Genomic DNA, 19,083 nt, shown 5'->3' on the forward strand with positions numbered 1-19,083 from the left:
TCAAAATTCTCCAAGCCAGGCTTTAGCAATATGTGAACCGTGAACTTCCAGATGTTCAAGCTGGTTTTAGAAAAGGCAGAGGAACCAGAGATCAAATTCCCAACATCTGCTGGATCATGGAAAAAGCAGAGAGTTCCAGACAAACATGTATTTCTGCTTTATTGACTATGCCAAAGCCTTTGACTGTGTGGATCACAATAAATGGTGGAAAATTCTGAAAGAGATGGGAATACCAGACCACCTGATCTGCCTCTTGAGAAATTTGTATGCAGGTCAGGAAGCAACAGTTAGAACTGAACATGGAACAACAGACTGGTTCCAAATAGGAAAAGGAGTACATAAAGGCTGTATATTGTCACCCCGCTTATTTAACAGATGCAGAGTACATCATGAGAAATGCTGGACTGGAAGAAACACAAGCTGGAATCAAGATTGCGGGGAGAAATATCAATCACCTCAGATATGCAGATGACACCACCCTTATGGCAGAAAGCGAAGAGGAACTAAAAAGCCTCCTGATGAAAGTGAAAGAGGAGAGTGAAAAAGTTGGCTTAAAAGCTCAACATTTAGAAAAAGAAGATCATGGCATCCGGTCCCATCACTTCATGGGAAATAGATGGGGAAACAGTGGAAACAGTGTCAGACTTTATTTTTTTGGGCTCCAAAATCACTGCAGATGGTGACTACAGCCATGAAATTAAAAGACGCTTACTCCTTGGAAGGAAAGTTATGACCAACCTAGAGAGAATATTCAAAAGCAGAGACATTACTTTGCCAACAAAGGTTCGTCTAGTCAAGGCTACGGTTTTTCCAGTGGTCATGTGTGGATGTGAGAGTTGGACTGTGAAGAAGGCTGAGTGCTGAAGAATTGATGCTTTTGAACTATGGTGTTGGAGAAGACTCTTGAGAGTCCCTTGGACTGCAAGGAGATCCAACCAGTCCATTCTGAAGGAGATCAGCCGTGGGATTTCTTGGAAGGAATGATGCTAAAGCTGAAACTCCAGTACTTTGGCTACCTCACGCGAAGAGTTGAGTCATTGGAAAAGACTCTGATGCTGGGAGGGATTGGGGGCAGGAGGAGAAGGGGACGACAGAGGATGAGATGGCTGGATGGCATCACTGACTCGATGGACATGAGTCTGAGTGAACTCCGGGAGTTGGTGATGAACAGGGAGGCCTGGCCTGCTGCGATTCATGGGGTCGCAGAGAGTTGGACACGACTAAGCGACTGAACTGAACTGAACTTGCTCAAAAAGTATTTTCACTTTTCTTTTCTTTACCTTAATGTACTGGCTTAGGTCTCTAGCACAATGCTTAATTACTGGCAGTGGTGAAAGCAATATCCCTGTATAATTTTCTGTCTCTAAGAGAAAGCATTTAATATTGAACCCTTGATTATGGTATCTGAGGCAGATTTTTAGTAGATACTCTATCAGATTAAGAACATTTCCCTGTATATTTGTTGGCTAACAGTTCTTATTATGAATGGGTGTGGAATTTCATCAAACAGTTTTTAAAATATCTGAGATAATCATATAATTTTTCTCATGTTTTTCCTGCTAATACAGTGAATTATATTCATGTATTTTCAAGTAATAAGCCTTTGTACTTATATTGTAATTAGCTGTAATATGTTATCTTTCTATACATTACTAGATTTGATTTGAAGTTTTATATAGGATTTCTACATTTATATTCATGAGAGACACAGCTCTGTTACCTTCCCTTCTGCTAAATTTATCAGGTTTTGGTATTAAGGTTATTCTAATCTCATAAAGTAAGTTGGCCAATATTCCTATCTTTTCTACTATTATAGAGCAGAAAAGAGTTCATGTTCAATTTCTTCCTTAAATGCTGTAAAGAATTCACTAGTGAAATGTTTGGATCAGAAAATTTCTTTGTGGAATGATTTTAAATTTCAGATATAATTGCTTTGATAGACTATTTAAATTTTCTATTTCTTTTTGTGTCAGTTTTAGTAAGCTTTTTAAAAAAAGAATTTCACCATTTGATATAAAATTTAAAAATCTGCATAAATTTTTTCATCATATTTTTATTTAAAATTTTTTTATATCTTTTGATTCCTGATATTATGTTGTTCCTTCTCTCTTTCTTCTTGACCAGACTAGAGGTTTATCAATATTATTGATAAACTTTTGGCTTTGCTGATACTTTTTTGTAATGTATGTTTGGTTTTAATTCATTAATTCTTTCTTATCTATCTTCTCCTTTGAGTTCAATTTGCTAATTTTTTTGCAAATTCTTGAGATGGATATTCAGATAATTCATTTTTCCTCTTTCTTTTAAAATATATATTTATGATCATAAATTTTCTTTTAGCACAGGATAAGCTATGTTCCACATATTAAATATTTTTATATTTTCCAAATTAAAAAAGTGAACATTAGTAGAAATTCTAACACAGTAAAAAAATCTCAATAACTGTTTACAGTATAAATGAGAAATGTGTTTTATCCTTTGCATTTAGAATATAGTAAATGAAGTTCAGTATATTAAGAAGACAGTGATAAAAAGTAGCAAGTGATATATGTTAAGAATGAAAATTTACAAATCTGACAGAGAAAAGATTATTTTTTGCTGAGAAATGAGCAAAGAGTTTGTCAAAGTTGTTGTTCAGTCGCTCAGTTATGTCTGACTCTTTGTGATCCCGTGGACTGCAACACACCAGACTGTCCTGTCCTTCACCATCTCCCAGAGCTTCATCAAACTAATGTCCATTGAGTTGGTGATGCCATCCAACCATTTGTCATCCTCTTCTCCTCCTGCCTTCAATCTTTCCCAGCATCAGGGTCTTTTGCAATGAGTTGGCTGTTCACATCATGTGGTGAAAGTACTGGAACTTCAGCTTCAGCATCAGTCCCTTCAGTGAATATTCAGGACTGATTTCCTTTAGGATTAACTGGTTTGATCTTCTTGCAGTCCAAGTGATTCCCAAGATTCTTCTCCAATGCCACAGTTCAAAAGCATTAATTTTTTGGCCTTCAGCCTTCTTTATGGCCTAACTCTCACATCCACACATGACTCCTGGAAAAACTATAGCTTTGACTAGATGGACCTTTGTCAGCAAAGTAATGTCTCTGCTTTTAATACGTAATTTAGGTTTGCCATAGCTTTTCTTCCAAGGAGCAAGCGTCTTTTAATTTCATGGCTGCAGTCACCATCTGCAGTGATTTTAGAGCCCAAGAAAGTAAAGTCTGTCACTGTTTTCATTGTTTCCCCATCTATTTGCCATGAAGTGATAGGACTGGATGCCATGATCTTAATTTTTTGAATGTTGAGTTTTAAGACAGCTTTTCTACTCACCTCTTTCACTTTCATCAAGAGGCTCTTTAGTTCCTCTGCTTTCTGCCATCATTAAGATCTTTTTTTGAATAGCTCTTCTGTATATTCTTGCCACCTCTTCTCAATATCTTCTGATTCTGTTAGGTCCACACGGTTTCTGTCCTTTATCATGCCCATCTTTGCATGAAATGTTCCCTTGGTATCTCTAATTTACCTGAAGCGATCTCTAGTCTTTCCCATTCTATTATTTTCCTCTATTTCTTTGCATTGTCCATTTTGTCAAAGGGATGATAGCAAATAAGTGGTGGAGACCTCAGGTATGAACCTAAGTGTTCTGGCTCCAGAGTCAACATGACTGAACAAAGTACTTCACTGCTTCTTTTAAACAGCTTTGTTTTTCAGTGAAAATTATAATTTAATGTTGTCTTATTGTGATAAATCTATTGTTTCACTTCAAATAATTTTTCTGAACTACAAGTTTTACTGATTTTTACCTAATAAAATATAAGCACAATAACATCAACCTGCTAAGACATAATCCATTTAAATTAATTTACAGCAAAATTTACCTTGATTCTACTGGGAAAGGTTCATAAAGAAACTTTTTGTAAAAGTCTTTCTTTATGTCATGAACCAGAATTACAGCTTTGCCTTGGTCATCAAACTGAGGCCTCCCAGCACGCCCCATCATCTGGAGTACATCTATAAAAAAGAGGACAAGAGTTATTTTGTAATGTGGCATGTAGCACAAAAAATATTGACGGATTATGGCGTGCTTCTACAATACCAGAAAATAAGAAAGAGTATTTTAAGACAAGGGATGCTCTCTTATGCCTACTATAGAGTTCTCTAATAATATAATAACCAATTCACTAAGACAGAAAACTGAGTCCTCAGAAGAGCCTTGCGGTGTATGTAAAAGTAAGAAAGATCAAAGGTTCCTTTAGTTAAATGTTTAACAAATGATATTTAAGAGTTATAACTACTATAATCAAATAAGAGAAAAATAAAACACATAGAAAAACCTCTTTAGCAGGGTAATTTGATTATTTTTACCTATGATAATGGATCCATTTAGGCCTCATCCTCAACTCACCCACTGTATAAAATTTTTCTTTTATACTGCAGGAGTCTCTGATGTAAATTCTTACTGAGAAATGATATAGGTCTTCTATACATTAACTGAGTTAAAACATCCATTTGGTATATCACCCTGTTCAAAACTTACTGAAAATATTCTATCAGGTTTTAAAATATGTTACTTGACTTATACGAATTATAGCAACAAGTGCTTTGGTTCTAGAAATCCTATGGAAACAATCATGTCTATTGAAGGAGATTTAAAATTAAACATAATATTTAATTATAATTTATGGGGGTTCCTTGGTGGCTCAGACGATAAAGAATCTGCCTACAATGCAGGAGACCCAGGTTTGATACCTGGGTCAGGAAGACCCCCAAAGAAGGGAATGGCTATCCATGCCAGCATTCTTGCCTGGAGAATTCCACGGAAAGAAGAGCTTGGTGGGCTACAGTCCATGGGGTAGCAAAGAGTTGGACAGGACCGAACAACACACACAGACACTGAAAGTCACTAATAGCTACTAGTAAAGTAAATGTCGCTCAGTCGTGTCCAACTCTTTGCGACCCCATGGACTGTAGCCTCCCAGGTTCCTCCGTCCATGGGATTTTACAGGCAAGAATACTGGAGTGGGTTGCCATTTCCTTCTCCAGGAGATCTTCCCAACTCAGGGATTGAACCCAGGTCTCCCACATTGTAGGCAGACGCTTTACCGTCTGAGCCACCGGTGAAGTTCCTAATCAGTACTAATCTCTTTTTAATTAAAAAAAAAAAATTATTGTGCTTTTGACATTCATTAACAAATTAGATAAGTAAAAATAAAAATGGCTCAACACTTTGAGTTATATTTTTACTGGAAACAAAAATTTACAATTTGCTCATCATATGTGACCAATTCTCTAAACCTTAATTCATGCAAATTCAAATTCTTAAGACTAAAACAGAAGTCTAATGTATTTGTAAATTTAAAAATATTACCTGTAATAGGAAAATCCACATATCGTCGTGTTTTTCCATCATAATATTCTGTTCCCTTAATAATTACTAAATGAGCTGGAAAGTTTACACCCCAGGCTAATGTACTTGTAGCAATAAGAACCTAAAAAATAAAAGATAATATCTTACATCTAACTAAAACACAACTTTCAAGTCACTTTTTTTTTTTTTTTCAAGTCACTTTTAAATGTCTGTTCATGGAAAAAAAAAATACCTGAATTTTACAATTTACAAATAGTTCCTCTACTGTTTTTCGGTCCCTTTCATGCAACCCAGCATGATGCATTCCTATTCCAAAAGCAAGTGTCAGCTTCAGGTTGGAATCCCTTATTGTTCCAATGATATTCTCCATCTGTGAATAAAAACACAATTACAAGTTGTAGGTGCACAAGCTTTACATTTTTCATAAGACTATATTTGGTTAATTTTGTTTTTTTAATTCTTATGGGCATAAAAATCTAGGCCGCATCTGCAGTAATGATTAAAGTTAAATTAGTTGAACAGAATATCTGCTTAGTGAGAATGTATAGCCTACATTAATTAAAATTTAAATGCTATCAATCCTATTTTTATGTATCAAGGAAAAAAAAATCTGTACTCATTACCCCTTGATGAGTCACAACTATTAAAAGGGATGCAATATTGCCTAAAGATGTTTCAGTGTCTGCTTGTCTTGTTATAGAAAAGACTTCTATTTTTTGGCTCAGTAATAAAAATTTAGGAAGGACAAAAAATTAATAGAAAAAATCAGTTATAATTTTACCAAAGAGTGAGCATTCATATTTAGACTTTCTCACTGAACTTAGTGACCTGGTGGCAAGTTACATACCCTCTCTATGCCTCAGCTTCTTCATTTAAAAAACCAACCTGGTATATACTTTTACTTACTTCTCATGTTTTGATCAACAGTTCAGTTAAATACTTTTCATTTTTCATTTCATTTTAAAAATTGTTTCATTTTTAATAAATTATCATAAACTTTCATCCAGTTGTATATGTATAATACTAAATTTATAATTTATTATTTATTTGTCTATTTATTTATAAATTTATCAATTTATTTATTTTTTTTTTACTTTATGGACTTAAAATTTAAATTGGCCTTATGTTTTCTTGGTTAGAAAACTGCCTCATCTTGAGATTAAATACATATGCACCTACTATTTCTTTAACTTCTGGTATAGTTTTATTTTTACATTTAAATATTAACTCATAATTTATTTCGTAATAAAAAGTATGGTAGAAATCTAAGCTTCTTTTTTCTAAACAGTCCATCAAGTATTCTAGCAATATAAAGTAATTCTTATTTATTTATTTTATTTGGTTAAGTAACTCTTTACCTTATTTATTTTAAATGCTAATTTGATTGTATTCAGAATTCTCATACATTCCATGTTTTGCATTGTAAAACAGACTGCATTTCCAGCCTCAGTTTAGCTCACTGAATTTTATATGTACAAACAGTTTCTGAAACTCATATTTTATAAATACTCTTAGAATATAGTGAAATAAATCACTTTCCATTTTCTACATGGAAAATACTTAATACAACACAGATTTTATGCAAAGGGAACAAATCCTTTTTTGTTACAAAACTCACTAGTTTTTCTGTGTAGGAAAAAGTTGTTTTATACCAATTATCCAAAAAAAAGAAAAGAAAGATGAAGTTTCACTTTATAATAATTATCAGTGTATAAGAAGTAGTGCATAGACTAGGTAACATTTTATTAACATATACATCAGAAATGTCATTTATCCACTTTCCTGAATTGAACGCAATGTATAAACAATTTGTTCTGTTTCACAGTCACAGTATAGTCACCGGGTATTGTTGAGTTATTTTCTTTATAAACTGTTTGCAAGAATATGGAAATGTATTAGCATAAAGACTGACTACAAATGTATGCTATAAAGAAAGGTGCTGTCCTGTCTCACAAATTATGTTAGCCATTCTCAAGTGACAGCCTATTATCCTTTTTTTGTTCAATAGTTCACTGAATAAAATAGCTTCAATTTATGCTATCAAGAATTAATTTGCTGATATTGGAGCTCTGATAATTAGTTTGGGGATTTTTCAGTTTCACATCTTAAATATCACTGTATATTTATAACTTGTATAATTTGCAGTGTTCCATGGTAATGCCAATCATATCGAAAAAATAACATACAATTTACCATAGGAAAGAAGAAGAGTCCTGTGGCAGGAGGTTTGGCGAGGCAATAATATCTTGTCCTTCCACATCAGGGAAGCCTAGCTGCTTCTCATTCCTCTGCCCCCACTTCCACATAAATCAATGCATTAAAAAGAACTATTTGCCTATCTGAACTGGTAAAGACCTAAAATCCTCATGAGGACAATCACAAAAAACAACTTCTTTTATTACATGGTTACTATAGATGAATTCTGAGTTATCTGTACATTATAAAAAAGCAAAATTTATAGTAATGTTACTCAACCAATAAGCATAAAATATTACTAGGAGAGCCTGTTTAAATTTGAAAATATAATTTTTGACTAGATTATATGCATCTTTACTGCTATACTTAATTTCATCTTAATCAAAACAACATAATATGAGCAAAATTTTTTAGGAATTTAAATATGATAATATATATAATTTGTTGAGTACTTACTAAGTATCAGGCATTGTGCTTATGACTTTACAAAAATGATAACACTTAATTCTTTACATAAAGTAATATAGCTCTAAGGTAACACTCAATTCATTTATACAACACGTTATACTTCAAATTAAAAGACTGGGCAATCTTGAATACTATATAGTAGTTTTTCTCAATTCTGATTCCATGAGAGAACTGAACCTCACAAAAAAATATCTGAATTACTATTGTCTTAATTTTTTCAAGGACAGTTAGTACCATCTAGATGCTTAGGAGAAAGTTCATTTATCACATTCATTGGATGTCGTAGGACATTAAGGCCTAATTTTTGTTAGAAAGCTGCTATTGAATTTTAAAAAGAATAATCATAATTAAAACTCCTTGCTAGAGGAAGTTGTAATGCCACAGTTCACTTCTGTTCGAGTAACAATTGCTATAAGGTACAGGTATCTTTCCAATAAACAGTCTCTGAAATATGTCTGACTATATGTTAGTGAAACCAAAAAATTTTTTTCAATATTAAAAACAAAAGGAAAACAGCCCTACACTTCTCTAAGTATGCTCTTTTTTTTAGGGTGGTTGGGGAGGAGGCACATATGTAAACTGTTGAACCAATTACTTTAACTTAATAGAAATTTTTTTTTATATTTTAAATTTATTATACTCAAAAAGCTTTTGTAGAAAGATAGGATTCCATTTAAGTAGATACATTACTCTGCGCCTGAAATACATTCCAGTCAGAATATAATTCAGTGAGTTGATGACAATGCTGGCTCCAAAAGAAAGGAGGAGACCAGATTGGACAAGAATGAGCTAACAGATTGTGCAGCCCAGTTCTGTCCCTTTGAGTGTGATATATTGTTTCAAGATGCTAAAAACCCATACTTTCTCAAAGCATATCTGTTGTGCTGGTTTTCCCATTTTCACAGAATCCTCATTATCAGAACTCTGTACTCTTTTCAAAGCACGTCAGACTCAGACCATATGCCACTGAATAATGCTTATCAATTGCATAAAACACTCAATAAAAGATGCACCACACAGAAGAATAATGAAAGTTACAGACACTTTCTTTTTTAAAAAAATAATTAAATACATCACATCTGGCACAGATGTTAAATGAAGTTAAAACATTTCCTCATAATTACTATTATTCTTAAAATACACTTGTTTATGATACACCCTACAGACTAAACGGGAAAAACAAAAATAAAAGAAACACTTTAGAACATTCTTTTGATCTACTAATATGAAAAAAATTTAAAAGTAATATTAATTAAAGGTAGTATGTTTTCAAACTTTACTGATACACCTCAGAACATATTCTCCTGTGCCCTATCTGAGACCCAAAACAACCACACCTCAAAGTAATTTACCATACTGTTAATATACAAATGTATTTATAAATGATTAAATATAAAATTATATGAGAAGTAAATATGTAAATGAAATCTAAACAATAAGATATAAATCTTTGCTATATCTGCTAAATAAACACAGTATTATTTTCAATGTTTGCTTTTAGTTTAGTCTGATTCTTAATAACAGCAGTATCAAAACTGAGCTATAGGGTGAGATATTAAAATTTTTTCTTTATTAACGCTTCCAACTTAATTCATTATGCTATTGGTCGGAAATCCCAGTATAAGCGCTTCACATGGTGGCTGCCTGCCTGTAAAGAATCTGCCTGTGATGCAGGAGACCTGGGTTCGATCCCTGGGCTGGAAAGATCCCCTGGAGAAGGGAATGGCAACCCACTCCAGTATTCTGGCCTGGAGAATTCCATGGACAGAGGAGCCTGGTGGGCTACAGTACATGGGGTTGCAAAGAGACTCAGACATGAGTCTGAGGGATTAACACTTTCACACTATTAATTTCCGAACATATATTTTATGCTCATTTCAATTTTTGGTGAGTGCAAATTTCAAAACATTCTTGGAGAGCATTTTCATAGATGTCTGCTCTTAAAATGCAAACAGGGACTTCCCTGGTGGTCCAGTGGTTAACAATCTGCCTTGCAATGTAGGGGATGTGGGTTTGATTCCTGAGATCCCACATGCTGCAGAGCAACTGAGCCTGCAGGCTGCAACGACTGAGCCTGTTTGCCACAACTAGAGAGTCCGTGTGCTGCCAACAAAAGATCCTGCGTGATACAACAAAGATCTCACATGCTGCAACTAAGACCCGAGGTGGCCAAATAAATTAGGAAATAAATAAATATTAAAAGATAACCAAAATACAGAGAAAGTTGATAAAAGGGACATTATAGCATTATAATCTAAAGCAGCATAATTTTAAGCAAACAAATACTATATTAATATGAATTAAATCTGTGAAGGATCACAAGTAAAAGATTATGAATATATGATCAAATTTTACCACAGAGCTTTCAGCAAAAGAATATCTGTTTAAAAAAGTGCTATTCAATGTAATGACATTTACCGAACATTTAACTGTGTTCTAGGTCTGTCCTAAGCACATTAAATATACTAATACATTTAATCCTCACAAGAATCCTGTTGGGATAGGATTACTATCATCCTTTCATAGATTAAAGGATGAGCTCAGAAGTGAAACACCTGACCAAGGTCACTAGCTTGCAGTGGGTAGTCAGTCCAGAACCTGGGAAGCCAGGATCCAGTCCATGCTCTCCACCACAATGCCACCCTCTAACCACTACGTGAATGAGGGATGTTTCAAGTACCTACTTGAAGTAATGACATCATCCACTTGGCTGAGGGTTAGACCTCATTGTTTTAAACAGTATGAAAAAAATAGGTGAGATTTGAAATCATGAGTAATGTCCCAGACTCACGCAGCTGGGAAACTCTATACAGGTGATCTGCAAATTTCTTTTATACTGTTGATTTCTTCTCCTATGCTCACAATGAAGAATACTCACAATTAATTATCTTCTTCTTTAAACTATCACCTATTATTGAAAATGGCATAGTTCTTTTTGGTTGCTTGCATTTGATATTTTAGCTACCATCCCTATCAAAAGACACACACCCCCACTTTGACTTTTCCATTTTCTCTAGACAGCATGTTGTCCATGATTCCATAACTATGCGGGGCAATAAAAAAACACAACTCTGAGATAGCCACTCTGATCTGCAGCTCACATGCTCTGCTCCCTTGCTTTGTGCTATTGGGCAAGTCACTTAATTCTTTTAAGTTTTCAGTTCCTGCATCAGTAAAACTGGGATAACAGGAGCAATCCTCCCAGAATTCATGATTAAATGGGATAAGGTAAGCCTTTAGGGAACGATTAAAATACTTGATAAATATATCAGTTATTACTAAGCATAATAAGAGCTTTACCTCTTTAGTCAATAGGACATATATAATATCAACTAAGACAAAACAAAAAAGAAAAGTCTCATATCTTGAAGCTGCCCTTAATTACACAAACACTCCACGAGGCCCAACTCAGTTCAAATGTCCAATGCTCAGCAAATCTGCAGATAATGTCTGTTTTAATACTTAACATTCTTAGCCTAATAGTCTTCTGTATTGGACAGTCCTTAACCCACTCCAGTACTCTAGCCTGGAAAATTCCATGGACTGAGGAGCCTGATAGGCTACAGTCCATGGGGTCGCAAAAAATTGGACATGACTGAGAGACTTCACTTTAAGAGGTCTGAAGCTTGATCAAAATAGAAAGCATGTGGGATGGGACTGTTGTATCATGAACTAAATCTATTTTAATTTGATAAAACAGACCTTTTAAGTTAAAAATATGGTTACCTTCATTACAGTCAACTTAATTTCTGATTTTCAAAAATCTCAACATCCATCTTCAAAGCCTGGTGCTAAATTCTTACCTATAGGAAGAGGTCAGTATGTATATGTTGAATGAAAAAGCAAATGAATGAAAGAAAGCTATAGTAAAATGTCAGAAGAAACTCCACCAAACCTGAACTTGTGATGATTTTGTATAAACCTAGAATTCATCTATGAAGGCTTTACTTGTACTGTAGTGGGGTGAGTTATGTTTAGCTTAAAAAGAGAAAAATTTTCAAGCATCAAAAAATTCCTTCAGTATGAAGCATGTGGTGTGCATGCATGCTCAAGTTGCTCAGTTGTGTTCGACTCTTTTGCAACCCCATGAACTGTAGCCTTCCATGGAATTCCTCTGTTCATGGAATTTTCCAGGCGAGAATGCTGGAGTGGGTTGCCTTTTTCTCCTCCAAGGGATCTTCCCACCCAGGGATCCAACCAGCATCTCCTGCATTGCTAAGAGGATTCTTTACCACCGAGCTGCCTGGGAACCCCCATTAAGCAAGTGGAAACAACATCAGTTCTACTTTTCATGAATGTGCTCCTAGTGTGCACCTATGCAGTTTTTCATGAATTCACTTTGAAGCATTGTATAAAATTATAATTAGCACATTTCCTTAATAACGCTCAATGTCATCTACCTAAGTCATATAGCCAACTGATTTGAATTAACAAATTAACAGTATTGTTTAACAATACTATGTTCTAAGGAATTTTTATCTTCCATACTTTGATTTTCATGTTCCACATCTAGATACCTTTCATATAGTCAGAAAGCTATTCCCTCTCCTGCTTCAGATTATTTCCCCGAATCCACCTTCTGGTGGCACCGTAGACCTTAGAGTAGACTCAAACACTGTGGCGCACGACCTTTAGGGCAAAAAATATTGTAGAATTGTGTTTAATTCATTCCTACTTGTAACGATGTAAGGACAAAAAAAAAAAGGTAGTTCTCTTTGATGTGCTTTTCTTTTAGCTACCTGGACCTTATTTAACACTGGGGAGGAAGAAAGGGTTAGCTATGCTGCTAACCCGATAGATAAGTAGAGGAGATGAGGAGGAGAATGTAAGACAGACTGAAGAATAAAGTCTAATCTTCAGCCAGGGTTCTGTTTTCCCATTCCAGATATGCATCTCATCCAAAGTGTGAGTGATGAAATAAGCGCAGTATTCTGAGCTTTCAATCAGGAAACCCACTCAGAAGAAAGGGTGTTCCCTCTGCTCTTTTATCTTGCAGAGCAGGCTGGCAACTATCCAGATCTCAGCACCATTCACCCTGCACACTGAACTAGCAGAATATTTGGCAGAATCCAACAGACTGTACTTGTTAGGTACTAAATTATAACATTAATTAAATTACATGGAAAAGCTTCTAGAAGGAGCTGTATATGCTATTTGCTTCCATTTCCTTCCCCGCCCACCCATTTACTCAGCTCATTCCAAACTGGCTTATGTTCACAACATGTCACTGACCGTACTTGCCAAGTTCGTTTAGGACGTCCAAGTGCTAAATCCCATGAGTGTTTCTCTGTTCTTATCTCACTCAACTCCCATTAATATCTGATGGAGTCAAGCACTCCTTCCTTCATGAACCCCTCTTGCCTACAGAGTTCAGGATGCTATCTTTCCACACTGGCACCACTATCTCTGGGTCCTTTGCCAGCTCCTCATTTTCTCCTAAGCTCACAATGACAGTCCCTCAGGCCTGCCTTCTAAGCTCCACACTCTCTGAGGGTCTCAGTTGCTTACTTGGGTTCAAAGGCTGCTTCTTCACAGATGCTCCAAAGTTCATGTGTTCATCTCACTCACTCTGTGAGTTTTACAGACTTAACTATATTTAACTCCTTGAAAGTCTTGCTGTGCTGAGTTTAGTTGTGTCCAACTCTGAGCAACCCCATGGACTGCAGCCTGCCAGGCTCCTCTGTCCATGGGGATTCTCCAGGCAAGAATACTGGAGTAGCCTGCCATGCCCTCCTCCAGGGTTGAAAGTCTTAGAGATATAATTTAATATGTCAAAAACATAACTTTTCCCCCTTTTCTTTCCTTTTGTTTTTAAAGCTCAAATCTGTTTTCTGTCTTCCTCTTTCCATCCTAAATCTGTCTCTGCCTTCCTCTCTATCCTACAGGCTCAGCTCTCCCCATTTCAATACAAGACACTATTATTTACTCAGACGTTTAGAGTTAATAACTGGGGCACAATTCTTGATTCTCTTCATTTTTTCAATCACCATTTCTTATTTATTAGACAGTCCTACTGAATCTAATCCCAAATACATCTTTTAATTCCTATTGTTACCACTCTTAGGTGGCCTCGAGGTCACCACCATCATTAATTCCCTGCATACTTCCACTTCAAACTATTCTCCACCAAGCAGCAAAATGAAATGAAAGTGAAAGTCACTCAGTTGTGTCTGACTCTTTATGACCCCATGGACTATACATTCCATGGAATTCTCCAGGCCAAAATACTAGAGCGGGTAGCCGTTCCCTTCTCCAGGGGATCTTCCCAACTCAGGGATCGAACCCAGGTCTCCCACATTACAGGCAGGTTCTTTACCAGCTGAGCCACCAAGGAAGCCCAAGAGTCCTGGAGTGGTAGCCTATCCCTTTTCCGGTGGATCTTCAAGACCCAGGATTTGAATTGGGGTCTCCTGCATTGCAGGAGGATTCTTTACTAGCATACTTCCACTTCAAACTATTTTCCACTAGGCAGCAAAAGTGATTTTAAAACGTTTAGCTTAAAAGCCTTCAAAGCCCGGGGACACCCTCTTCCTTAGATTCAGCTTAGTCTGCTTCCTCACTTCCTTCAGTTATTTGTTCAAAAGTACCTTCATCAGGGAGGGCTCCTCAACTTGCATTACTCTACAACATTTCACTACTATCCCTGGCACCCCCTATACTCTTTACTTTAATTATTTTTTCTCCCCACATCAATGATCACAATCTGACATACTTGTTTATTAGCCATCATTCCCACCAGAGTGTTAATCCCACAGGGCAGGAACTTTACCCGCCTGACATAAGAAGGAGCTCAATAAGTGTTGATTTAATACATGAATACATGAATGTCTTCTCATAGTACTGAGAATAAAAATCCAAACTCCTTAACCATGGGTCAGTGGCCTTGCATGAGCTGGGTCTGGCTTGTCTCTCAAACATAACTTGTACCACCCTCCTCCTAGCTTATTCTACTCCAGCTGAACCTGAACTTCTCTCAGTTCCTTTAACATGCTGTTCCTTCACCTGCAAGGCTGTTATCATCTCTCTTGGTGTAGCCAGCTTGTTGTCATGCTTCGGTGCTCAGCTTAAATGCCATCTCCTTAGAGAACGCTTCTTTGACCATTCTACTTAATGAAGAACCTCCCATTCCTCTATTGTATTTCATTTCTTATTGCCTTCTTCTATAGCAATTTTGATAACTGATATCAACTATTTATTTAATCATGTATATATTTTTAAACTTCTATTTTCTTGACTTAAGCTTTTTGAGATTTGGGATCAATAAGGCTAACACGTGTGCCTAGTAAGTTGTAGACATTCAATAAATAGATGTTAAATAAATGAACACTTCACTGATTCTGTTAAGAGCTACCTATTGATTTAAGTGAGAGGATTATTTAATGGATATTTTTGAGAGGGGAGAGAAAGAATTCCTAATTATGTAATGTCAGGTAAACTTGCAACTGAAGCTGCTGATCATGAATTGGATGTCGTCTGCTATATAAGCACTCATCATTAGGAGAAATAAAAGGACCCAATGGAAAAATATTACAAAATGTGATCCATGAACCGTCCATGTGTGCCTATTCCTGCCATACCATCTCTACTTCAGTCCACCCACGTAGGCCCCATGGGGTACTTTTTATGTGAAACTGACTGAGGGAAGAAAAATTTCAAATGGCTTTGAACAAGATGGTAGCACTATAAGAAGTACATTGCCATGGTATTATGGTCACTTGATGCATGACTCTAAAGAAAGAAGTAAAAGTTGACTGTAATGTATTTCCCTGTCACTTTACTGTAAAATAGAGATGGAGCGAACTGATCATCCACTCTTTACTCTGTAGTTACTGATTAGCCAAATGGCCTGGAGCTTGGCAAGAGTGCTACCAGAGAACAAGTGGCAAGAAAGCAGAAGTTTTATGTGGATGAACTTTTAAAACGGTCCGAGAATAAACAGCTCCCTATATCCCATGAAGATGTTTACCAAAAAGTTAACAGCAGTGTGGAAAACGCTGTTAACAGTCTAGTGGGCATCTGAGGGCACCCTCAGCCTCTCTCCCAGGCCCTAGGTCTTGTGCAATGGTTCATGTACTAAGTGGCTCCATCCTGGGAGAGATGAACTCTGCCTGAGCTAAACACAGGCTTCCATCTCCTCGGGCAGACAGACCCACTGCTGCTGCTGCTCAGCACCTAATATGCGAGCGACGCATAAAAGCCTGGGCCCGTTGTAAGTATTTTCCCCATGGGAACAGACAGCTACTTGAAATTATACTGGACCCTTTTGAGCACAGAGGGGACATCTACTTGAGACAATGTCTAGAATGGACACTATAGATTTTGATTCTCCTATGCTGCCCATCATGTCCTGTCAGTGCCTTGAATGGCAGGATAACTGAAGAAGGCTTCAGTTAGGATAACTGAATGAGTTATACATCATCATGATCTCCTGTACGATAATGCTTCTTACTGAGGAACTCACGTGATAGAGAAAGATTAAGACAAAGGCTGCCAGGAGATCCCCTGTTCTTACTATGTCTCTCATTACCCAGAAAGAGCTGCCTTTATAGATCAATGACTCAGAGAGAATGTGTATGAATGCATTTGGGCAGCAGAAGGGCTGTGCTGAACCTTCACTGTTTATAGGCAGGCTGTGCCTGAACATCTCTTAATACAAGGCCAAAGAAGAAAAGATATTCCTTACCCCTGCTGCATGCTAGATACTGAAGCTTAGGCACTTAGATGTTTCTGTCTTGGACCTGAAGCTCAAGTTCAACTCAGTTCAGTTGCTCAGTGGTGTCCAACTCTTTGTGACCCCGGTGACTGCAGCACACCAGGCTTCTCTGTCCATCACCAACTCCCAGAGCTTGTTCAAACTAATGTCCATTGAGTTGGTGATGCCATCCAACCATCTCATCGTCTGTCGTCCCCTTCTCCTCCTGCCTTCAATCATTCCCACCATCAGGGTCTTTTCAAATGAGTCAGTTCTTTGCACCAGGTGGCCAAAGTATTGCAGTTTCAGCTTCAGCTTCAGTCTTTCCAATGAATATTCAGGACTGATTTCCTTTAGGATGGACTGGCTTGATCTCCTTGCAGTCCCAGGGACTCTCAAGAGTCTTCTCCAACACCACAGTTTGAAAGCATCAATTGTTCGGCACTCAGCTTTCTCTATGGTCTAATTCTCTTATCCATATATGACTATTGGAAAAACCATGGCTTTGACTAGATGGACCTTTGTTGGTAAAGTAATGTCTCTGCTTTTTAATATGCTGTCTAGGTTAGTCATAGCTTTTCTTCCAAGGAGCAAGTGTCTTTCAGTTTCATGGCTGCAGTCACCATCTGCAGTGACTTTGGAGCTCAAGAAAATAGAGTCTGTCACTGTTTTCATTGTTCCCAATCTATTTGCCATGAAGTGATGGGACCGGATGCCATGATCGTCATGATTTGAATGCTGAGTTTTAAGCCAGCTTTTTCACTCTCCTCTTTTACTTTCATCAAGTGGCTCTTTAGTTCCTTTTGCTTTTTGCCATAAGGATGTTGTCATCTGCATATCCGAGATTATTGATATTTCTCCCTGCAATTTTGATTCCAACTTGTCCTTCATCCAGTCTGGCATTTCGCATATGATGTATTCTGCATATAAGTTAAATAAGCAAGGGGACAATATACAGCTGTGATGTACTCCTTTCCCAATTTGAAACCAGTCTGTTGTTCCATGTCCAGTTCTAACTGTTGCTTCCTGACCTGCATACAGATTTCTCAGGAGGCAGGTAAGGTGGTCTGGTATTCCCATCTCTTTAAGAATTTTTCAGTTTGTGGTGATACACACAGTCAAAGGCTTTGGCGTAGTCAATGAAACAGAAGTAAATGTTTTTCTGGAATTCTCTTGCTTTTTTGATGATCCAACAGATGTTGGCAATTTGACCTCAGGTTTCTCTGCCTTTTCTAAATCCAGCTTGAACATCTGGAAGTTCATGGTTCACATACTGTTGAAGCCTAGCTTAGAGAATTTTGAGCATTATGTTGCTAGTGTGTGAGATGACTGCAATTGTGTGGTGGTATTCTTTGGCATTGCCCTTCTTTGGAGCTGGAATGAAAACTGACCTTTTCCAGTCCTCTGGTCTTGCTGAGTTTTTAAATTTGCTGGCATTCTGTGTGCAGTGCTTTAATAGCATCATCTTTTAGGATTTGAAATAGCTCAGCTGGAATTTCATCACCTTCACTAGTTTTGTTCATAGTGATGATTCCTAAGGCCCACTTGACTTTGCACTCCAGGATGTCTGGTGCTAGGTGAGTGATTACACCATCGTGGTTATCTGGGTCATGAAGATCTTTTTTGTATAGTTCTTCTGTGTATTCTCGCTACCTCTTCTTAATAGCTTCTGGTTCTGTTAGGTCCACACCGTTTCTGTCCTTTATTGTACCCATCTTTGCATGACAGATGATGCTATGAAAGTGCTGCACTCAATATGCCAGCAAATTTGGAAAACTCAGTAGTGGTCACAGGACTAGAAAAGGTCAGTTTTCATTCCAATCTCAAAGAAAGGCAATGCCAAAGAATGCTCAAACTACTGCACAATTGCATTCATCTCACACGCTAGTAAATTAATGCTCAACATTCTCCAAGCCAGGCTTCAGCAATAAGGTGAACCATGAACTTCCAGATGTTCAAGCTGGTTTTAGAAAAGGCAGAGGAACCAGAGATCAAATTGCCAACATTTGCTGGATCATGGAAAAAGCAAGAGAATTCCAGAAAAACATCTATTTCTGCTTTATTGACTATGCCAAAGCCTTTGACTGTGTGGATCACAATCAACTGTGGAAAATTCTGAAAGAGATGGGAACACCAGACCACCTGACCTGCCTCTTGAGAAACCTATATGCAGTTCAGGAAGCAACAGTTAGAACTGGACATGGGACAACAGACTGGTTCCAAATAGGAAAAGGAGTATGTCAAGGCTGTATATTGTCACCCTGCTTATTTAACTTATATGCAGAGTACATCATGAGAAATGCTGGGCTGGAAGAAGCACAAGCTGGAATCAAGATTGCCGGGAGAAATATCAATAACCTCAGAT

At 37.0% G+C, this 19,083-nt stretch overlaps 1 protein-coding gene across 2 annotated transcripts in view; it reads right to left on the reverse strand.

Moving 5' to 3' along the window:
* Positions 1-19,083, reverse strand: part of ASCC3 (activating signal cointegrator 1 complex subunit 3) — a 341,661-nt gene that overhangs the window by 82,738 nt on the left and 239,840 nt on the right. For both annotated transcript variants that reach the window (XR_824792.1, XM_010834747.1), the window contains exons 31-33: positions 5,595-5,732; positions 5,363-5,483; positions 3,873-4,005 (exon numbers count right to left, since the gene is read on the reverse strand). Coding sequence is in view for 1 of the 2 variants with exons in the window: in XM_010834747.1 (XP_010833049.1) it covers positions 3,873-4,005; positions 5,363-5,483; positions 5,595-5,732 (392 nt within the window). In the remaining variant the exon portion in view is untranslated. The remainder of the gene's footprint in view (positions 1-3,872; positions 4,006-5,362; positions 5,484-5,594; positions 5,733-19,083) is intronic.

This window comes from Bison bison, unplaced genomic scaffold (genome assembly GCF_000754665.1).
Source record: "Bison bison bison isolate TAMUID 2011002044 unplaced genomic scaffold, Bison_UMD1.0 scf7180017864035, whole genome shotgun sequence".
Taxonomy (NCBI): Eukaryota; Metazoa; Chordata; class Mammalia; order Artiodactyla; family Bovidae; genus Bison; species Bison bison.